This window comes from Brachycentrus maculatus, unplaced genomic scaffold, assembly GCF_059751285.1.
Source record: "Brachycentrus maculatus isolate JH-2025_06_01 unplaced genomic scaffold, ASM5975128v1 h1tg000012l, whole genome shotgun sequence".
Classification (NCBI taxonomy): Eukaryota; Metazoa; Arthropoda; class Insecta; order Trichoptera; family Brachycentridae; genus Brachycentrus; species Brachycentrus maculatus.
Window position 1 is genome coordinate 397297 of NW_028280766.1, and position 24313 is coordinate 421609.

Below are 24313 nucleotides of genomic sequence, written 5' to 3' on the forward strand. Positions count from 1 at the left end.
GTTAGAAGTGGTACAGAAAGAAGAAGAATACATTCCTCGTCATTTTTAAACACCATACTAATTAAACTAACTTACTATCATGCTGCTTTCCCGCAGGGATAATGAGAGAATAGAACGCCACACCAATCTTTCTTTGTACACAATCTTCGCTTCTTCCATATTTGTACATCTTCACAAGTAAAACTTAATTTAATAATAACATAAAGACCTTTAAAGGTGTATTATTTTTTGATCATCAAAGATGAAGAAGAATATGGAAATCTGGACATTTACGGGGCTGACGACCGTCATAGGCTGGTTTAAGTGATCACTTTACACACTTGTAACATTCACCAATTCTACCAATTTTTGACAACCACACTACTCAAATACTTGGAAGTTCTTTATATATGAACCAATTTTGAGATATTATTCTTGAATTACTAGAACTGCACTAGAGATATCTATTGGTGAGATGAAAAGAAGCTTTTTATTAAGCAGAAACTCCTTTATTAGTATGTGAGGTCCGAATCCTGGATTATAATCACACACATGAGAAACGCCAGAAAATATTATTTTCATTTTTAGTATTTAAGCTTATAATTTGACCAGATAATTTATTTACAACATTTTGAAAATAAGTATTTGGACACACTCAAAATGTAGTAAACGTTTAAAGGTATTTACGTGATATTGGAACGGTGCATTGAACTTCAGGATCCGTAACGGAAATTTAGCACCAAGAATTAAAAATAGATATCCAGTAATGGTAAAGCTGGAAAACCAGTTGAGAACGGGTTTGAATACATAGGACTATGGAAAAGTCCTTACTTTCAAACTTTCGGCGCAGGATAACCGTCGTAGAAAGAAATATTTTTCATCTTTTCTTATCGCAGTAAGATTTTAAGAACACTCTTCTTATCATTAATCTCGTGTAATACCACTTAATAACACTACTTTATGACAATAGTCATGAACTACAGTCATGCCATTTCATTACATAGTGATAAATTAGCGTTTTTAAGTGGTATTACACAAAGTGATAAATGACAAGTTTTTTTCACCAAAATTCTCAATTTTAACAAAAAGAATATAACACGTATTAAAAAAATATCGCAACACAATGTTTAATCAATAGTTTTTAAAAGATACCCTACAATTAACATACCATACGCTTAAATCAAAAACATAATACATTGAATCGAATTATGTTGTAGGCAGGTGATGGTTTTGTAGGTAAACACTATATGAATACCATAAGTCCATCGGCATATTTATTTTAAATACACTTAACAGCTTGCTTACTCTTACGAGCTTTTTATGAATTGAAGATATATTGGATTTTTTTAAATAAATATTTTGTTTAAAAACTAATAAAAGCACCAAATAACTTTCACATACATATCGCCCACTCCTTTCAAGAACGTGGTAAATCAAAAAACTTGATTTTTCAGAAGAACGTTTTTAAAGTTAAAAATATAACACAATGTATTAAAAATAAATATCAAGCCACTTATTGAACTTTTTACTGCGCAACAGATCTTTTTAGGTAAAACCTGAAGGTTTTATCTCCATTTGAAAAATATTTAGTTTATTTAATAAAATAATTAAACAATACCTTTTCTTCAAAATGCAAAAACAACACTTTCTGCCCTGTAGCGGGTAAATATTAAGTTAAAAATATGCATCTTTTGCTGGGATATAGTACATTTTCTGGGCATTCCGAAAATATGCTCAACTGTAAATTGACGATTTTTGATTTATGACGTTCTTGAAAGGAGTGAGCGATATGTGTGTATACTCGTATATAGTTTTTTTTAGATAATTCTAATTTGAAAACGATTATTACTGTCCACACATACTTAAAATGATCTTGTACGTGTGTGCTAAAAATGTAGTGCAAGGCAATCATATAAATCGATGATTATTAAGTGAGACTATTATTATACTGTAATGGAACAAGGGTACTGACTAACTTTTGAGAAAGTAAATTTAATGTGTTTGTCGATGCTAAAATTTACCGTCAATTTTTACACTGTTACTCATATCGCTCACTCCTTTTAAGAACGTCATAAATCAAAAATCGTCAATTTTCAGTTGTGCGTGTATTCGAAATGCCTAGAAAATATACTATATCCCAGCAAAAGCTGCATATTTTTAACTTAATATTTACCCGCTCCGGGGCGGAAAGTGTTGTTTTTTGCATTTTGAAGAAAGGTATTGTTTAATTATTTTTTGAAATATACTAAATATTTTTCAAATGGAGAAAAAACCTTTAGGTTTTACCTAAAAAGATCTGTTGCGTAGTAAAAAGTTCAATAAGTGGCTTGATATTTATTTTTAATACATTGTGTTATATTTTTAATCTTTAAAAACGTTCATTCTCCTGAAAAATCAAGTTTTTTGATTTATGACGTTCTTGAAAGGAGTGAGCGATATGTATTCATGTTATTATGATCCCCAACATTTAAAAAAATATCTTAGATCTAATCAACACGGTTTAGCGAACCAAAATGAGTTGTTAAAAAATATTTTTAAGTTTGTTAAAAAAATGTAATATTATTTTTACAATATCACTTTAACCAAAACGAACTATGGCCATGCCAAATGCAATTACGACGTAAACATTTTTCAATGTGTGAGTCACCCAATAAATATTTTACATTAAATATTTATTTAATTTATTTGTTATTTTAATAATGATACAAAAAATGGTTCACTTCAATTTACCAAGTTGGATGTTTTTTATTTCATAAATCTTATTTTTTTAAATTCTCTAAATAAGACACTATGCTCTTGTGCTTGGAGGAGAACTTACACATACTATTTATTAATTATACTTTAATAAGCATATAAAACGTTTTTTTTAACTTCTTATGTTCATCTTCTAACTATCATGGTATTAATTTTACTATCCATAAGGAGGTCATTAAAATATCTCCATAAATCTCCAAATATTATTATTTTGTCAGAACTGTTTGGAGTCCTACATTGGTGTTCTGAAATCATTAAGGAATCATGTATAATTCTGTAACTAATTATTTTTGTGTTCCCTTGTTTGCACCTTACAGGGTTAAATAATTTATTATCATAATCAACGAAAAGACAAGAACAATTTTGAAGAGTAAAAATACTTCACAGAAAAAATAGGAATGACACATTTAAGTCTGAATACGGGACCTGAAGCATGGAGTCAAACGGACTCACCACTTTTAAAGTACGGAGGCGATACTCCAAATGTATTTCAGATATTATAGTAAAGCGACTATTCCGCCTTTATTATGACCTTCGACGTTGAATACAAACGACATCTTGAATCGCTGGTGATATTTGATCTCGTTTACTTATTTTATTTGTCTTTATCCAGTTTCATTGTAATATAGGCGTGGTCACAAGGCCATCTACAATGAAATATTCGAGGATACAGGATACATACACGTAAAGGCGGCCAATTATGGCCACAGCATATTTAACAGATATAATTATGTACGTAACATACCTACATGCGCCTATGTACTCTGTCCAGCAGAAATTATGCTTGGGAGACTAATATATTTGTAATCTGCATATTAGTTTTGCAAGGCGAGATAAATTTACGTGTTTTACTTACTAATGAAATGAAATATTCGTGTATATATTTAGTGTGTGATGTTATTTTGCGAAATGCTCTGAATAGTAAGTAATGACAATAAAACTTCTGGTGTTGAATTAAAATCTCATGTGTTGCAGCTTATTCTATTGTATTATTTTAGTTTTTAAAACACATATTATTGGAAATATGGTATAAAGTATTTTGTGGGGTTGGGTTTGTAATCAATAAAAGAGTTGCATATTTTTATATTTTTTTATTTAAGTTTATCAATTTTGTGGAGCCTATGTAATACTTACATTAGAGTAAGTACACAAAAACTCAATTCCAAATAATTTCAGTCGTTCAAAACTTGAAATCGTGTCAGTCGTACTTTCCTGGTTCCAATGGCTCGCTTTCGTTTTGGTTTTTCAAATTTCTTTTCGGTTTTAAACTTATAATGAGGTATCAATTAAAATAAATATCAATTTCATTATCCATGTCTAGGAACAATCTTTCCCGAATTACCAAGGGTGGACGCTGTAGGCGGGGGCGGCGTGTCCAGACACAACGGATGTTGAGTAAGCGGACACAACGTTGGACTTCAGCAGGGGAGCGGAGTACGCGGACACCACCGGGGTGGAGTAGGCGGACACCAGGGGGCTGGAGTAGGCAGAGACCAGGGGGCTGGAGTAGGCAGACACCAGGGGGCTGGAGTAGGCGGACACCAGGGGGCTGGAGTAGGCAGAGACGATGGGGGTGGAGTAAGACTTGACCAGGGGAGCGGAGTAAGCGGACACCACCGGGGCGGAGTAGGTAGCCACGACGGGGGAAGAGTGCACGTCAACGCGGGACTGGTGAGACACGGCAGTAGGAGCAACAACGGCGGAGTAGGCGGCGATGGACCTCTTGTGGATTCCGTGAGCGTTCAGGGCCTTGGCGGTGTAGTGGGCGTTTCTGGCGTTGACAACATCGACGGTCTCGAGGGGAACTCCGGTAGCCTTGATCACGTTAGCGGGGGAGCCGCGAGCGAGGGCCAGCTCTCCGGCATGGTATTCAGTTACCAGGGGAGCGGAGTAGGCGGACAGCACCGGGGCGGAGTAGTGAGACAGGGCAGGGGCTGAGTAGGCTGACACTACCGGGGTGGAGTAGGCAGACACGGCGGGAGCGGAGTAAGCGGACACTACCGGGGTAGAGTAGGCAGACACAGCGGGAGCGGAGTAAGCGGACACCACGGGGGCGGAGTAGGCGATGGCGGGAGATGAGTGGACATCCACACGGGACTGGTGAGACACGGCGGTGGGGGCGGCGTACACGGCGGGGGCGGCGTACACTTGAGGAGCGGCGTACACTTCGGGAGCGGCGTACACGGCGGGGGCAGCGGCAACCTCGACGGTCTTCACCAACGGAGCGGAGTAGGCCACCACGGGGGATGAGTGCACATCCACACGGGATTGGTGGGACACGGCTGAGGGGGCGGCGTACACGGCAGGAGCCACCAGGGTGGAGTAGGAGAGGGAGGGCTTGGCAGCAGCCAGGGCCAGGAGAGCGGACAACACCACCAGCTTGAACATTGTGGTCTGTGTTGATTTATCGACTTGGACACGAGTTCACTAGATAACCGAATTCGGTTGACTGATACTGAAAACACGCATCGCGCGCTATTTATACGAATCGTTTAACTTCCAGTGGACAAACCCGAGCCGGTAAATCATACGTCATTGATCTTTACGATATCCACGTTTAGCTCTAGTTTAGGTGGATACTTTTTTTAAATTAAAAGTCGCCGGCCTTGTCGCGGGTTGACCGTTCCGGTGAGAAGGAAAGGGACGGAGCGCGTGTCATGGCCCCTTCTCCGGGCGCCCTTGACAGCGCTTGCCGAACTCTGCCAAAATTATTCTTTACAGAAATTAATACAATTTTCAAAGTCGGCGTAATGTATTCCACCTCTTTTAGCGGATCATTCGCGAAAGCAATCTTTATTAAGGAAGTCTCTCGTTTATTCTGTTTCGTGCGGATAATTAATAGTACCGGAGTATTTAATTTTCTCTTGATTATGATCTAGTGGAGTGATACAATCGAGGCTGCCATCACGGAAGTTTATTATTACAATAATACAACGTCTATATTTATCAACTTTAACATCATATATGAATAATAGACATTAATTATCCTGGTCCCGATATATTTGGGTCTAAAACACAATTTTTAACTAAATTCGTCCGCCTCCGTAGTGTAATGGTCAGCACGCTCGGCCACCGTTCTGGAGGTCCCGGGTTTGATTCCCAGGGGAGTCAAATAAATATAAGTAATTTTTGTTCACTCTAATATTTATTTAATATTACCCTGGACTGGTACATACCTGAAGCAGAGGGCTGATCACCTTTCCTTCGTGCGTTAACGATCAAGATAACACTGTGTTTATATAATGCAGTGCCCTATGCACCATTGGGGTGCGGATAAGGGTTCGAATTAACTTAATCATTTATAGTTCACTAGTACTTAAATAAAAAATTCCTAAGCACAAGAATTTCTACACATTCAAAATATTGTGGACGAAAAAATAAAATAATAAAACTGGTGACAATATAAGTTTGACGAAAATTAAAATGATAATATTTTCTTTTCGTAAATCTTGCATACATTCCGAGAGAGTTTCTGCTACTAAAAGACTTATCAATTTCAATTTTAGATGTCACCAAAGAAGTAGCAAAATATTTTAAATTAAATCATAAATATAACTTGAGAAGTGTGATTGTCAATCATCGGTAGAATGGAGAATTTTACACGAGTGATACATAAGTTTTCATGTAAACCTGCCTATGACAGGTCTTTAGTCCCGTAAATGCCCAGATTTCCGTATTTTTCTTCATATAGATATGTTGAGATGTCAACAAGTATAATATGCATAATACTGCACGAGTATAATTTATAATCATAGAAAATGTGTATAATTTTCCATTTTGATCAAATTAGGAGTGATCACCTCGCCTTCATGTAAGTAACGTCAAAGATAACATTGCATCAATACTATGCAGTCCCTTATGCACCATTGGGTGCGGATAAGGATTAGAAGAAGTTTTGGAGTTGAATTTGTTTTAATTGCGAGGCGTGAACGGGTTAGCAGGTGAATAAGATCAAAATCGTGTAACAGGATAACAGCGGGGGAGCAGGGTAAGGAAACGTCACGGTCAAGCTGGAGTTTACAGATTCCAAGGAACCAGAGTACACCGAGACTACTGGTCTTCAGTTATCGATTGACCTTTTATGAATTCGTTTATTGCCGGCGTATTATAGACAGTCAGTAGCGGACGGGAGTAGACAGATTCTGCAGTCCTAGAAAAGAAATATAGTAAGATATATAAATTAGACCTTTTTAGTTTAATTTTTAATTAAAAAATATATTTTTTTCTTAAAATCTTTAATGACGCGTATTTCGATGCATCCGTATCATTTTTAAACACCGTGTTAAATGATGCGAAATGCATCAAAACACATCGCATCGAGAACGTCATAAATAAAAAAAACTTGATTTTTCAGGAGAACGTTTTTAAAGTTTAAAAATATAATACAATGTATTAACAAAAAAAATACTAGCCACTTATTGAACTTTTTACTGTGCAACAGATCTTTTAAGGGTAAACCTGAAGGTTTTTCTCCATTTGAAAAATATTTAGTATATTTAAAAAAAATAATTAAACAATAGCTTTTCTTCAAAATGCAAAAACAACACTTTCTGCCCTGTAGCGGGTAAATATTAAATTAAAAATATGCCTCTTTTGTTGGGATATAGTACATTTTTTGGGCATTCCGAAAACATGCACAACTAAAAATTTATGATTTTTTATTAATGACGTTCTTGAAAGGAGTGAGCGACATGTCATATTAGAATTAGTGGTATTTATCAAAAAATACGAAAAAATGGATACCTATGATAACAATAATAATAATAGTGTGGATATAAAAAAATGTAATAAATGGTATTTATTTATTTCATAAAAAATTAACGTTTATAAACGTAAGTGGCCTTAGACACGTATTCAATGTTATACTCCTATATTGTATGCACCTTATGCAACTATTGGAAGTAAAAAAAATTATCTGGTCAAATTATAAGCTTAATAATAAAAATGAAAATGGTATTTTCTGGCGTTTCTCGTGTGTGTGATTATAATCCAGGATTCGGATCTCACATACTAATATAAGAGTTTCTGCTTAATAAAAAGCTTCTTTACATCTCACCAATAGATGTCTCTAGTGAAGTTCTAGTGATTCATGAACAAGGTTTCTAAATTGGTTCATATATATATAGAACTTCCAAGAATTTGAGTAGTGTGGTTGTCAATAATGGGTAGAATTGGTGAATGTTACACGTGTGTAAAGTGATCACTTAAACCAGCCTATGACGGTCGTAAGCCCCGTAAATGCCCAGACTTCCATATTCTTCTTCATCTTTGATGAGATGTCAAAAAATAAAAAAAATAAAAAATAAAAAAATATAAAACAAAATAAAAATATTGGAAGTATTATTTTTAGTATGTCTCAATCGTTGTCCGCCTTCACAGCACATTTGGCTACCATTCTGAATGTCCTGATTTCAAAATAAATGTGTTTTTCTCCTTTGGTACCTTAATAGCAGGAATTGCTTCCCTTCAAATAATACCATCCAATTAATAATACGTCAATTAGATGCATTGTCCTATAAATCAAAGTAAACCATTGGGTGCAAAAAAAGGGTCACATATAAATAAGTGCACTTTTTTTAGTTCCAAGTTTTTTTTTTAATATGATACGAATTTTTTAATGCTTTGCCTGACTGACTAGTATGATCTACGATCTAAGACTGAAAGAAATACATTTTATACAAGTAAACACAATATAATATCATAGTATTCTATTATGTTTTCTTGTAGTATACATAATATCGATGTTCTATATATTTTTTGTCCGTAGTGTTATGGTCAGCACGCTCTGCTACCGTTCTGTAGGTCCCGGGTTCGATTCCTGGGGGAGGGGTCTAATAAATTTAAGGGATTTTTTCACTGTAATATTTATTCAATATTACCCTGGACTGGTACCTGAAGCGGAGCGCTGATCACCTTTCCTCATGTGTTTACGAAAACACTGCGTTTATTTGATGCAGTGCCTTATGCACCATTGCGGTGCAGATAAGAGTTTTGTTTCTTTTTTAATACACAATATACTTGTAGTATACTTTTAGTACATCGTACATAATAATGTACAAACATTTTTTTTAGGGGTAGGCAGAGAGAATAGAACGCCACACCACTCCATATGTACCATAAATAATTAAGGTTAAAATTCCTTGTACTAACCTTCTAAGGTTTTCACGGTTGTCAAAGGCCTCAGGAGTGTATTCTGAGTATGTGTTTCTGTCCACTGTGGCCTTCATCACATTATAGAGAATCGGAGAGCTGCGAGATGAATAGCCAGATCCCATGGGAAAGGAGTAAGCTGGCAAGATTGGTGCAGGGATGGCAGAGAGTACGGGGGGAGCAAATAGAGGATAAGGGTAGGGCAAGAAAGGATTGGCAGTAACCAGAGTTAGAATCACGGACAACACCACCAGTTTCAACATTGTGACATGCGTTAATATAATAACTTAGAGACAAGTCTAGTAAATTATGTATCCCGATTGACTGGTGTATGCAATTGAAATCCACAGTATTTATACTTATCCTTGTGAACGTATTACAGTTATAAAACTGATATAATATGCAAGTGACATGTATTTTGTTCGTTGTCCAGTTGCATATTATATAATTTAATTTTTTCATTGTTGACATATTTCTGTTAGTACAGTGCTTTCACAAAGATACTAGGTAAAACTTGTTTTATTTCTAATATCAGGCAGTAAATTTGAATAAAGTTTTTAAGGACTACCTGTACAAGACATTATAAAACCTATCCGTTAATTATTGAAATATGTGATACTTTCAACACGTTATTTTTTTGTTAATTAACGTGTTTGTAAAGCGATTTAATATGCATTTCCTGCATCAAAAAAACCAAAAAAAATACTCGTGCACGTACTAAGTATAAAATATTGTATTTCTTATTTTGTTTATCCGCCTCAGTAGTACAGTGGTTACTGCTTCGTTTACCGTCCTAAATCCGTTACTCAGAGAGGTCCAAATAAATATTCGTATTTCTAAACTCAAATTTTAATTTACAATTTATTATGATTCACAATGACAGGCGCCGTGGCGTAGTTGGGTAGACGCTCGACTGCGAAACTGACGGCACGGGTTCGATTCTCGCCAATTGCAAAATGAATTTAAAAAATAAATAATAATAATTGGCTTGGGTGTATTTTTCACATTTACCTTCCCTATCCTTACTATCCTACCTGCAGACAAGCATCTAAAAAAAGACGTTTGGCGAGTTATGCCTTAGTAAAAAATTAGTCCATATTGGCGCCTGAACTTATAAATCATGTTCCATTGAGAATAACTGAATTAACCATCTGACTATTAAGCTGTTTTCTCTCAGAGGTAGCCAGAAATAAAACACCACATCACTCTGCCTTTGAAAACATTATAGCTTATTCCACATTCATTTCATTACTTAATAAACACCCGCCAATTAATCTAAGTTCTGACCTGCCTGCTAACAAGCATTTGAAGTACTCCTCGCATTATTCTTATAATTCACCATTTAAACTCCTGTCGTACATTGTTTTCTTTATTGTGCATATGTGCAGTCTAGACTTGTACCTGAAGCGTAAGACCGATTTCCTTGCCTTCGTAAAATTAACAATTAATTAATATTGCATTAATTTTTGGAGTGAACCATAAAGAACAGATGAAGTTATGAAAAATTAACTACCTCAATGTTTATCAACGTTTTCATTCCTTGAGAACATACTACCGAAATACTTAATTTAAAAAATATCATTTACTATTTACTATTGCCTCCGCCTCCGTGGTGTAATGGTCAGCGTGTTTAGCTACCGTGCTGGAGGTCCCGGGTTCGATTCCCAGGGGGGAGGTGAAAATAAATATTAGTGATTTACACTGAAATATTTATTTAATATTACCCTGGACTGGTTCCTGAAGCGCAAGAGTAATCACCTTGCCTTCATGTAAGTAATGATCAAGACAACACCGCATCAATTTGATGCAGTGCCCTATGTACCATTAGGTGCGGATAAGGGTTTATTATAAAATTATAATTTACCATTGCCTACATATATCTGATTTTAAACCGTATCTTTGGTTTTGTTTACATCAATCAACAAATTACTTGGTCATTATCACTTATGGATATTTTTACTATCAACGAGAAGCACTACATTATCAGTATACAGCATAAAATCAAATCGGTCGTTGGCCGGTGAATAACGAGTTACGCCTATGATTATGGCAATCGTTAGATCATTGAGTCCTGGGAACACATTTGTATTTCCTTGTCTAAGATTTGTATCGATCAGAAATAAGTTTATTTTAGTTTATTGATGATTGATGAATAACATTTATTTATTTAGATTGCATTGATAATTTAATAACCACTCTTGAAATATAGATAAACATATTTGCAAGTTGATTAGTTCTGCACTGCAAATTTGAGACAGGCGTTTGATATATTTAATAAGATACGGATGATGTAGAGCGAGTAGAAAAATATTGATATTTTACCGATACGTTTAAGGTGAAATTATTTAATATTTCATTATCATCCGCGGTCCAGGTACTTAATAATTCTTATGTGTAATTCTTCCTAAGATAATTTAGAAAAATTCCCGTTGGCTTTTTATAAATTATGGTACTCAGTTTAAATGACGTTGCTACTTTATTGGAAAGGAAATAGAGGCAAAATAAATGTAAGTAAACGAGAAAAAACTCCCATATGTTTATATAAGTTGGAATGGGAATTTTTATAATTCATCATAGGAAGAATTATACATAAGAATTATTTAGTACTTGGAATACGGATGGCAATAAAATATAAAATAATTTTTTAAAAGTCCACCTTAAATGTATCAGCAACATCAATATTTTTCCACTCGCACTTCATCTGATTATAAGCAGTTTAGATTTTGGAATTTGTAAATTACAGTGAAAAGGTAAAAAGATCAAAGGTGCACTCCAATTTTTACTCAGTAAGTAAATTTTTGCATTATATTTATGAGTCAGTTATATTATGGATAATTATTATTTTTTTATTAAAATCACATTATTAGATCCATCAAAATAAAAATAAACCTACAGTGTAAATATTTTACTTTTCGTTACTTTAGACGTTATTTACTTTTATTTATTTACTGCTGTTTACTTTTAATTTATTTTCATGAAATAAAGTAGGGTATGCTGATGGAGATGCTGAATAGGCAGAATACTGTTGTATCTGTTGGAGAAGTGAATACTGTCGAGGTGACCAAACCTGTATACGGCTTGACTAAAGTCGAGACCAGTAGAGGAGACCACACGGTAGAGGTAAATATCATCAACTCTTATACAAATGCTTAATGTACCTAAATGCAAATTAGTAATACCAGTAAAACCATAGGACATACTGCACTATGAACAACGTCAAGTAAAAAATAATCACTTTGAATCATATGTCAAATTTGGTATTAAAATATCCAGTTTTTAGTTTTTTACAATTGTTTTTTCAGCACACTTATTTTTCATTGACACAACTTTATCCTGAAGAAAGGATGTACAAATCTAGCAGTCAGCATTGTTCCTTTCAGTATATGTGTATTTTACTTATTGTATGAATTATTATTGAAATTATAAAAAAAATATGAATTTAACGTTAATCAATGTATTTTATACAATTTTTATAACATTCAGAGTGTTTATTCGAAAACCATTAACTCTTCTCTAATTTATGGATGATTACATATTTTTGAGAAATTCAGCACAAAATTCTTCATATTTTTTTGTCTTTGTGTTAAATAATGGCATTAATAATATTTTAGTAGGGTTTTCATCTGGAATAATAATTGGAATATAAAAAACGATACTTTGCTTTTCACTTAATTATTTTTATTATTATTTGAGACTACATGCATATAACAAAGCATACATATTATCACACCAATAATACTTGTATCATATTGAAAAACATCCAATCAGTGAAATGATATCAGTCAAATTTTCCTGAATTCAGAGTTTTAACTACATACAGTATTGCTATTCAAACGGTCTTATTTATCCTACTTTTTATTGAATTACGTACAAATTATTATTTTTTAAATTTTATATAATCATAATGGTTTCAGCATTCCAAGAATAATAAATTGGTAATAATAGTACCGGTGGGATTTTTAATTACCAAGAGCGAATTTGAAGACCGGGGGGGGCAATTCCCGATAAAAGAGACGTTGAGTATCCTGGTACAAGAGGAGACCTGATCAAGGGAGAAGAATAAGCGGACACTAATGATCTTGAGTAAGGCGATACTACAGGAGCAGATAAGGTAGAAACGAGAGGAGAGGGATAGGCAGAAACCAGAGGACTGGAGTAAGCAGACAGCAGTGGGGTCGAAATAGCACCGATGGACCTCTTGCGAATCCCGTGGGCGTTCAGGACTTTAGCGGTGTAGAGAGCGTTTCTAGCATTAACCACTTCGATGGTGTCCAGAGGAACTCCCGTAGCTTTGATTACATTAGCAGGAGACTGAGGGGCGAGTGCCAGCTGTCCAGTGAGGCCAGATAAAAGAGGAGTCGAGTACGCTGACACAATGGGTGATGAATAAGAAGAAATCACTGGAGCGGAAATCAACGGGCTGGATAGTACTGGACCAGAAATCACCGAAGAAGAATAACCAGAAATAAGTGGTGTGGAGTAGGCAGACACTAATGGGGTAGATAAAGCACCAATTGATCTTTTATAGATCCCGTGAGCGTTCAGTGCTTTGGCGGTGTAGTGGGCATTTCTGGCGTTGATGACATCAATAGTTTCCAGGGGTACTCCAGTAGCTTTGATCACACTGGCGGGTGACTGAGGAGCGAGTGCCAATTGAGCATTGGCAGCACCCAAAATAGGGGTAGAGTAAGCAGAGAGCACTGGTGAAGAAATTACAGGAGCAGACAGAATGGGGGCGGAAAGTCCTAGAGCAGGTGACGAGATGACATCTACACGAGACTGGTGAGATACAGCAGAGGGGGCGCCATACACTGTGGGAGCCAGCAGAGACGAGTAGACCACGGAAGGCTTGGCAGCAGCCAGCGCCAGGAGAGTGCACATCACTACCAGCTTAAACATTGTCGGTGCTGAATTACTAACTTAGATGCAAGTTCACAAGATTACCGAATTCGGCTAACTGATACTAGTTCTTCAAGCTACAGAGTATTTATACTTGTTGGCAATCACGATTTGATATTTAAATTAATGCAATGAAATTAATTAAATCATATTTGAAACTTTATTAATTAGACTTTCATACTAAAAAATATATAAAAAACGGAGTAAAATCAACAAAATTAATGATTACCTAAATTAATAATTATTCGCAAATTTAAACAAAATTTTTAATATCTTTAATTCAATAAAAATTTGCGAAAAAGTGGTTTTTAAACTATATGATGCAATATTAACGAAACAGGCATAATGTTTCTTTTGTTCATTATAAATCATATGGATAAAAATATATCTTTTTAATGATTGGCGCCACACCATGGCATACATAATAGGTAAGAAAACTCGACTATGTAACTGGCGTCGTAAGTGCGATTCCTGCCAGTTGCAAAATTGAATTAAAATTAATTGTTAATTGGCCATGACTGTGTATTAAATTTTAATACAGATAAACATTATAGTGGAATTTTTGCTTTTAGAAGTATAAGGGGAAAAGGTATGAATTTTATAATTGACTTATTCTAGCTACATCAGAATAAAATTGTTCTTGTTACTTAGGAAAAAGAAAATGTAAATGTAAATTTCTTTAAAACGTATGTCGTCAAATATTTACTTTGCAGGCTTCCATTATAATTTATAAATGATATTAATCGAATCAAATTTTTGATTTTACCCAATTTGTTTATTTTTCTGATAGCTGTTTCGCATTGTCAAATTTTCATCTTAACAAATATTGTTATTCTAGTGCGTACGTTTATTTAGAAGGTTACTTTAGACATAATATACGTAAGGTATAATATTACCCTGGACTGGTACCTGAAGCGGAGGACTGATCACCTTTCCTTCATGTGTTAATGATCAAGATAACACTGCGTTTATATGGTGCAGTGCCCTATGCACCATTGGGGTGCGGATAAGGGTTTGAATGAATGAATCAACACGATCTAAGATTCACTTATTTTACGATCGTGAATAACCGGAACCGCGAACATGAAATTTACAAATAACTGGGCAGTAGGTAGGTACATTTTTTTTAGCGGTTTAAATCTGGATTTAATATATTAAAAAGAAAAAAATATTTGCAACTTCCGACAGAATTAAGTCATATTCTCTACGCCTACATAAACAAAGGTGTACATTTTTGCAAGTTTATATATTTATTGCATCATTCTAGAGACAGTTTTCTAATTCAATGGCGGATAACTCTCGTATATAAATGTGAGCAAGGTCGCAAAATTCATTTCCAATATACTGAACCTGCGAATAAAGAGATTAAGTGATTAAACGAGCCACATGAAGTTATCGATTTAATATTTCTCTGGAGTTGAAAAAACACACAAGCATCCTCATATGTATTATATTTGTAGACTTTTGAGGTCAGCTCTCCCCGTCCTCAAGTTGTAGGTCCTTCTATCATATACAATGTCACCTAGGCCAAGCTTTCGAATCATGTTATCTTTCTGTAGCATCCATGTATTTTTTGGTCTTCCTCTAGATGTCTTTCGAGAAAGATCCATGGCAATCGCCTGGTTTACAATATGTTCAAGTTCTCTACGTCGGGACGCGTCCGGATACATAAGACGCGTCCTACGTCCCCATACCAATCTCGATTGCCTTTCCTCTACCTTACTATTGATGTCAGTTACATCCAGGCTTCCACGAATGTATGAGATCTTTATTTTATCTCTAAGGGAAACTCAAGATAATCATCTAAGCATTCGCATTGCAGCAGTTTTTAGTTGCCTAGAGTATCTAGCATCGTCCACTGTGGCCTTGATCACATTATAGGGCATCTGAAAACCGAGACCTGTAGATGAATAGACAGATACTATGGGTTAGGAGTAAGCTTGGTGAGATTGTTGCAGGGATGATATACCTTAATAGTTGTATAACTTAGTTTATTAATTGTGTATTTCGGTCATAGGATCACATTTGAACCCTTTACACACCCCATAAGACATCCATTTCACCCGATTAACCACGTAGTTTCAACTCATTCTGGCTTACATTTAGGTTACTTTATTCCTGTTTTAACTGCCTACGTGATTTGATAAGAATCTGATATCAGATGCATCCAATGATTTTTTTTGGTGGTATTCTCATTGACATCAAGTCACATGACTTTCCTATCTTTTTTTTCTGTTTCGCTACATCCGAAGGTATATGACTGGTAATGAAGTAAAATGATCCCAAAATATTTCATTGTCTTGTTTAATTCAACACTGTGTGTATATTTGGGATATACTAGGATGAATCTGCAGGGATTCTATACAAATTGTGACACGATTGTCATATTATCTAGGCCTGTAGTACTCCCAATCTATACAAATAAACATTGTTCCAATTTTTCGAGTTCCGTCTAAGAATATTTAAGATATTTTATAAAACCCACTTCTCTAGTCTATGTCATAAATGAAACCCAGTACCCATTTTATTTTAAGACATCTCATCAAAGATGAAGAAGAATATGGAAGTCTGGACATTTACGGGTTGACGACCGTCTGACGACAGGCTTTTATAAGTGGTTATATTACACACGTGTAACATTCACCAATTCTACCTATTATTAACAACCACACTACTCAAATTCTTGGATGTTCTATATATATATATAAATCAATTTCGAAACATTGTTCTTGAATCAATATTTGGACACACTCAAAATGTTGTAAAACCTAGTAGTACTTTCACTGTTTTCTCAATGTATGGAGAAAATATAAAAGTCAAAATAAATAACATTTTAAGAAAAACACAAATAAACTTGTTTTCTCTTATTCTTTGCTAACCTTCAAGGAGCTAAAAAATTACTCACTTTCTTCAACAATAATGCTTGAAAAAAAATAATAAAAAAGCTTGAAAGCTCACATGACAGGGATACCGTGGATTATAATTGGGGAGATTGACCTGTGTATGAGTTTAGCAATATGAGTAAAATCAATCCACATTAGAAATAAAGTCTGTAATTTTTATACGTGGATTGTGGAGTAGGAATACTCCTTTATCGAAGGGAAGAAGATAATGAATAGATTATAAAATTAAGTTATTTTTTTTCTTGGACCATTAAAAATTTAAGTGACTTCAATCGAATAGGAAATAACGGTTTTTTTAATGAATTAGTACGTGTACACGCATTATCATATAATTTTTTTATTTAAATAAGTGTAATTATTGAATGATTCATATAAAATATACTCTCCGGAATAAATTTAAGTAGTTATTTTTTGAGATCTTCAAGCAGTAATAATATCACTGTTTTAAAGTCTTACGGATATATGTTTTAAAATTATTATTGTAACTATTTGAAATCAATATCATTTTTGTATTCGGAAATATATTATATATATTTATTTACAAAAAAAAACTTATGCTCACTTCATTTTAACATTACTTTTGCTCAAGACTCTGTCATTAAGTGGGAAATATATTTTTTATCTAAAAGTAATTAATTCGAGCAATTGTTTGCATTTAATCAAAAATAAGTAATTAGTTAATATTAATTAATAATTTATGAATTACTGTACATACATCAGAAAAGTATTAAAGTGGAAAATATAATATGGATATAATAAAATAAAACAAAGAATCCATTACAATTGTATTTATTTTTTGTGAGCCTATGTTGCAACTTAACAGGAGAACAAAAACTCTTTTTCGGTCAGTCAAAACTTGACGTCATGTTTGTCGTTTTGTCCCATATTCCAGAATTTTGAAGATAAAAAAAATGATGACTAGATACTAGTGACAGCGATTTAAGAAGGGTAGTTTTTCCAGACACCTATAGGGTGAAGTTGACAGATGTAACTGGGATAGAGTAATCACAGCATGAAAAGATGGGCAGAAATATGGAACTGGTTATATACGGATAAAGATGTAAGTCCGGCAAAACAGATTAAAGAAGAATTCTAATAGATTCCATGAGCGTTCAGGGCCTTGGCGGTGTAGTGGGCGTTTCTGGCGTTGACTACATCAACAGTCTCAAGAGGAACTCCGGTAGCCTTGATCACGTCAGCGGGAGAGCCACGAGCGAGGGCCAGTTCTCCAGCGTGGTATTGAGATACCAGGGGAGCAGAATACGCAGACAGCACTGGAGCAGAGTAGGATGAGACCAATGGGGTAGAGTAAGCAGACAACGCGGGAGCAGCATAAGCAGACAGCACCGGGGAAGGGTACGCTGATACTAATGGGGCTGAGTAGGCAGACACGATGGGAGAAGAGTGCAGTATAGCGGAGTAGGCACCGATGGACCTCTTGTGGATTCCATGAGCGTTCAGGGTCTTGGCAGTGTAGTGGGCGTTCCTGGCGTTGACAACATCGACAGTCTCGAGAGGTACTCCCGTGGCCTTAATTACGTTAGCGGGGGAGCCACGAGCGAGAGCCAGCTCTCCGGCGTGGTATTGAGATACCAGGGGAGCAGAGTAGGCAGACAGTACTGGAGCCGAGTAAGATGAGACCACAGGGGTAGAGTAGGCTGATACCAAGGGGGCAGAGTAAGCAGATATGGCAGGAACGGAGTAGGCGGACACTGCTGGGGCAGAGTAGGCGGACAGCACGGGAGCGGAGTAGGCGATGGCAGGAGAAGAGTGCACATCTACACGGGACTGGTGAGACACGGCTGAAGGGATGCCGTACACTGCGGGAGCCAGCAGAGAAGAGTAAGACAAAGAAGGCTTGGCAGCAGCCAGGGCCAGGAGAGCGGACAACACCACCAGCTTGAACATTGTGGTCTGTGTTGATTTATCGACTTGGACACGAGTTCACTATATAACCGAATTCGGTTGACTGATACTTGCATAGTATTGACCAGTGTATTTATACTGATCCGCGAGTACAGGTAGTCCGGCACGAACCAATAAATCATACGGCAGTATACTTGATCTTTACGGTAATCTGGTTTAGTTATGTACTCACTCCCTGAAATCTATTTATTAGGAAGTGTAAACATGTTTTTTTCTGTATATGCAGAGGTATCTTTATTACTCGTATTTACATAATGTTTTTATTTTATTTTTATGAGTACAGGTTTAATGTGATTGTTTAAATATATACATATAAAGACACACGACACGCCCTATGAAAAATGTCGAATCTTCAAATAATGGCTAATTTTAAGAACAGCGATTTTAAAATAATATTTTACGAATACCAATAATAAGGCTTATATACTTATACATTGAATATATTTTAGATTATATGCAATAGTATTCTACTAACTGCTTTAAAAGGTTAAAACTAAATGGGAATGGGAAAATTCAAGTGCATATTAAAAATCTGGTCAACTAAAACGTCCCATACAGGTAAAATAATTTTTAACTAGTCGCAACTAGAGCACTAAAATTGTGCCTTCACAGTGCCGAACCGATGGCATGGAATGCTCTTCCATCAGTAGTTTAAAACTAAGAGAGGGAGATGATATTTATGAAAAATTTTAACCGCATTTCTGCCAAAAGCAAATTAACGATTTTCTTTCCCTCTTGAATTCTATTTTTCAGTTTGAATAAAATTTAACAAAAATTGTACTTCACAAATTACACAAAATTATTATTTATTTAAATTTAATATGAGGCTGACAGCTCATTGCAGACTACCTACATGAAGAATATATATTTTTTTTGGATTCTGTTAATCTCAATTATGTTAACATTTACAACATTTTAAGTGTGTCCAAATACTTGTTCACAAAATCTGGATTATCTCCAATTACAGGAGTTATTTTCATATTATTTTTTTGACATCTCATCAAAGATGAAAAAGAATATGGAAGTCTGGGCATTTACGGGGCTGACGACCGTCATAGGCTGGTTTAAGTGATCACTTTACACACGTGTAACATTCACCAATTCTACCCATTATTGACAACCACATTACTCAAATTCTTGGAAGTTCTATATATATGAACCAATTTAGAAACCTTGTTCTTGAATCACTAGAACTTCACTAGAGACATCTATTGTGAATTTGAGTAATGTGGTTGTCAATAATGGGTAGAATTGGTGAATGTTACACGTGTGTAAAGTGATCATTTAAACCAGCCTTTGACGGTCGTCAGCCCCGTAAATGTCCAGACTTCCATATTCTTCTTCATCTTTGATGAGATGTCAAAAAAAATAATGTAAATATTTTGAGGATTAAGTGTGCATGTTTCATTTTAATTATTCTTTGTCAAAATCAAATTTCAATATGTTTGTTGATATTTTTCTATTACAGTTTGATGAGATTACATTTAAAATATCTATAATCCATAAAATATACATGTCGTCGCTCTCCTGACTACTAATGAGAAATGACGTTTATGTAAGATTTCAATTTGAAAAATATTTTTGTGTATTGATTCTTATTCATTTTAAATTTGTCAAACAACATAGAAATAACAAATTAATCAGTATTACTAAAAGTTATAATCTTCAACATTTTGCAACAATTGGAATTTCTACAAAATTTATAAATACTAAACCCATAATTAACTATATAACAATGAGTAAAGCCTCATTCACCCTTCAATATCCCAAGGGTACAACTCTAAAATTTAGCTAGGCTTTACAATATATCGAACCAAGTGTCATTAAAGGTTTTCAGAAAGAGTATAAATATTAACAAAGTATAATTTATAGGACAAATATTTTTAGATTATCTAACATTGGACATTTTCGCGCATCGTACCTGTCGTATATTTTAAAATTTAACAGGTGAAAATAATTAGACGTTTTAATTATCAAACAATATCAAACAATAATAATTATGCGCAATGCTCAATAAAAGCAACATTTAGGAGTTTTTTCCCGTTTTTTAAATCACATTTTCATATCATTTGGTGTATGGAGTGTGTGGAAGTTTTTGGTATCGTAAGGGAAAGGTAATTAACTATAACCTAACTAAGAGTATTTCAATGTTTAAGAATTAGTACATAGACCCTGATGATGACAAGGGTCTTGTCAAAACCGGTTGGAAAAAGTGTACCAATAAAAAGTGGTCAAAACAAAGTTGTCTTATTTTATAAAGCTTAATAATAACTATCATAAATTTCTTTAAGTTTCTGATTTTGAGGTATAATAATAATATAATAATAAAACCCTTATCCGCACCCCAATGGTGCATAGGGCACTGCGTCATATAAACGCAGTGTTATCTTGATCGTTTACACATGAAGGAAAGGTGATCAGCCCTGCGCTTCAGGTACCAGTCCAGGGTAATATTGAATAAATATGACAGTGAAAAAATCACTTATATTTATTGTACCCCCCTTGGGAATCGAACCCGGGACCTCCAGAACGGTAGCCGAGCGTGCTGACGATTACACTACGGAGGCGGACAGGGATATAATAGTCTAAACATTATTGTGCTAATCAAAGTTCAATTGTTAACTTTATTATATTAAAGACTCAAATTCTCAAATATTCATGCCACTGAAATTTATGTAGTTTTCCAATAAATCGTTATATTATATAATTAGTTAAATGACCAGCCGAATGGTACTCAGTGTGCAGTCAGCACCAGATCTAACGGGATCAACCACTCTATCACTTACTGAAAAGAAAGCAATTTGATTTTTGAATTGATTTGAAGTGATTTGATTGAATTTGTTTTTAAAGAATTTGTGTATTTACACAAATATTTCAATTTCATACTATTTCTGTGAGCCTAAGAAGCTCATTATTAGAAATAGGTATCAGGTTGCGGTAGAGGGATTCGAACCGAGAAACTCTGACTTAAGAGTCCGCGACACTAACCACGGGACCACAACCCGACACAATACGAGCATATTATTCTCTCTCTCTCTCTTGTAAGCTAGTGCCTAGAACTCAGTGGCAAAACGACCTTTTAAACGTCCGACACCAAATAAAATGTAAATGTTTTAATGAAGAAATATTATTTTTAACTTTTAATAAAAAAAATATTAATGGATTTATGATCATCTCTCATTCCATCTCTAGTCGATCATTTATGAAATGTTCTAACATATGTAAGAACCATATGAATTTCTGAAGAAAAAAAATACTGTAGAGAGTAGAAGGTAATAATGTCAAATTTTAATAACAAACCTCATTATCTTAAAGAAACATTTTTATTTTTAAATGAATAATGGACCAGGTATCCATTTGAACACCTACCATTTAAACTGTCTCTTTCATATAAACATATAATTTTTGTAGTTATACGGATTTTTTTTATTATTAAAATAAACCAATTTTGTTTCTCAATTTGATTTTTTGTCATTTATAGTATACATATAAATTTACTCACTAAAATTAGGCGCGTATCAAAGTAAATATTAAAAAAACACCTTTTATATACGTATATTTACGTAGATTAAATTATTTAGCTTTTGTCAATCGTAGGATTCGTCGGATTCCGTCTTTTAGCTATTTAAAGTATTGTGAGATAATCCTTTTAAAATTTCATCGTAAAAATATTACGATAAAGATAGGTGAATTAATATTGCAAGTATACGAGTACATATAATGTTATATCAGGGAATGCGTACTTAATAAAAGATTATTTTAGATAAATTATTTTATTCTTATGAGCCTGGGATATATATTCAAAAACTCATAACATTGATCAGCCAAAACTTGAAATCTTTGAAAAGTCGATATATTCCGCAAAATGGAGTCTTGTGTCTGGAGCCAATGACAGGGTGAATGTGCTCGATTTACCAAGCGTGGACATTGTAAGCAGGAGCGGCGTGTCCGGACACGACGGAAGTCGAGTAGGCGGACACCGAGGGGGCGGCATAAGCGGACACCACCGGGGAGGAATAGGCGGACAGTACTGGGGTGGAGTAGGCAGACACAGCAGGGGCAGAGTAGGCAGACACCAAGGGGGCAGAGTAGGCAGAAACCACGGGGGCAGAGTAGGCAGAAACCACGGGGGTGGAGTAAGCGGACACTACTGGAGCGGAATAAGTAGACACAACAGGAGATGAGTGAACATCGACGCGGGACTGGTGAGATACGGCGGATGGAGCAAGCACGGAGGAGTAGGCAGCGATGGACCTCTTGTGGATTCCATGAGCGTTCAAAGCCTTGGCGGTGTAGTGGGCGTTTCTAGCGTTGACAACATCGACAGTCTCCAGGGGAACTCCGGTAGCCTTGATCACGTCAGCGGGGGAGCCACGAGCGAGAGCCAGCTCTCCGGCGTGGTATTGAGATACCAGGGGAGCAGAGTACGCAGACAGCACTGGGGCAGAGTAGGATGAGACCACAGGGGTAGAGTAAGCTGACACCAAGGGGGCAGAGTAAGCAGATACGGCAGGAACTGAATAGGCGGACACTGCTGGGGCAGAGTAGGCGGACAGCACGGGAGCGGAGTAGGCGATGGCAGGAGACGAGTGCACATCTACGCGGGACTGGTGAGACACGGCCGAGGGGGCGCCATACACGGCAGGAGCCAGGAGAGAAGAGTAAGTTACGGAAGGCTTGGCAGCAGCCAGGGCCAGGAAAGCGGACAACACCACCAGTTTGAACATTGTGGTCTGTGTTGATTTATCGACTTGGACACGAGTTCACTATATTACCGAATTCGGTTGACTGATACTTGCATTGTGCAAAGCGGTGTATTTATACTAGCCGGCTAGTGCAGGTTGTCAAGCTCGAAACGATAAATTAGACGTCACTTGAACTTTATTTTTATCAAGGAGCCCCAGCCTAAATGTATTTCTGTTATGAAATAGATATCTCGATATATTTACTTCCTTCTTTGCTTATAAATCTTATACTCCAAAACGTTGTTTGCTGTTTTCCAGTCGTTTTACTTAGTACTTTGTGATCTTCGCTCGCAATGAAAATACAAATGTAGCATTTGAATATTTTTAAATATTCACTTTTATTTATTGAACTGAGTATGTTATATTTTATCTCAAAAAACTCGTAAAATTAGTCACTGGAAAGTTGTACGAGATTTTTTAGATAAAATATAACATGTAATGTATGATCAACACAAGCTTGTATGAATACGATGTAACTTTAGCCATTGCTACAAGCCTCCTGTTATGTTTCGTTTTCCTTTAACAGCACATCTTTCAGCTTGACTTCCTCCGCTCAAATCTGTATACCATGAATGAAATATATTCTACTCCTGTATTTATGGATCTGGCACGCCGGATTGATCAATGATATTAATCAGAAAGTTAACAAATATGTTAACACTACATCGATGCGATGTAATGCTCTGTGCACCATCTGTACGGAGTCACAAATATTTTTTTGTTACAGTTTATGAAATGAGTAAACCCCTTTAACTTTATGTAAAAGAAATAAAAAAAATATATGATTTTTTTTTTAATATATGTGTATTATTTATTCTTCTTAATTCGAGATCATAATATTAATTTATAAGCATTTATTTGATATACAACATTTTCTGGTGATATGGATTATGTTAATTTTAATATTAACATTTTTTTTAAATACCGTGTACAAACCTCCGTATAATTATTTTGTCA

The 24313-nt window shown here is 35.3% G+C and overlaps 3 protein-coding genes across 3 annotated transcripts; all 3 read right to left on the reverse strand.

Annotated features, from left to right (window-relative positions):
- Positions 1–3815: 3815 nt before the first annotated feature.
- On the reverse strand, positions 3816–5222 carry LOC148313419 (uncharacterized). The gene has a single exon (XM_088263343.1). The coding sequence runs from the start codon at positions 5119–5121 to the stop codon at positions 4072–4074; it is 1050 nt and encodes a 349-aa protein (XP_088119469.1). The 5' UTR covers positions 5122–5222; the 3' UTR covers positions 3816–4071.
- A 7624-nt stretch (positions 5223–12846) lies between these two features.
- LOC148313420 (uncharacterized) lies at positions 12847–18644 on the reverse strand. The gene is made up of 2 exons (XM_088263204.1): positions 17781–18644; positions 12847–13773 (listed from the first exon to the last, which is right to left on the reverse strand). The coding sequence occupies exons 1-2, from the start codon at positions 18591–18593 to the stop codon at positions 12847–12849; spliced, it is 1740 nt and encodes a 579-aa protein (XP_088119330.1). The 5' UTR covers positions 18594–18644.
- A 3730-nt stretch (positions 18645–22374) lies between these two features.
- LOC148313421 (uncharacterized) lies at positions 22375–23398 on the reverse strand. The gene has a single exon (XM_088263356.1). The coding sequence runs from the start codon at positions 23336–23338 to the stop codon at positions 22523–22525; it is 816 nt and encodes a 271-aa protein (XP_088119482.1). The 5' UTR covers positions 23339–23398; the 3' UTR covers positions 22375–22522.
- Between the last annotated feature and the right edge of the window lie 915 nt (positions 23399–24313).

Coding starts and splice junctions, on each gene's coding strand:
- LOC148313419 (XM_088263343.1), bottom strand. CDS start 5,121: ATGTTCAAGCTGGTGGTGTTGTCCGCTCTCCTGGCCCTGGCTGCTGCC.
- LOC148313420 (XM_088263204.1), bottom strand. CDS start 18,593: ATGTTCAAGCTGGTGGTGTTGTCCGCTCTCCTGGCCCTGGCTGCTGCC. Junction 13,774..17,780: donor TGAACGCTCATGGAATCTAT/TAGAATTCTTCT, acceptor ACAATGTTTAAG/CTGGTAGTGATGTGCACTCT.
- LOC148313421 (XM_088263356.1), bottom strand. CDS start 23,338: ATGTTCAAACTGGTGGTGTTGTCCGCTTTCCTGGCCCTGGCTGCTGCC.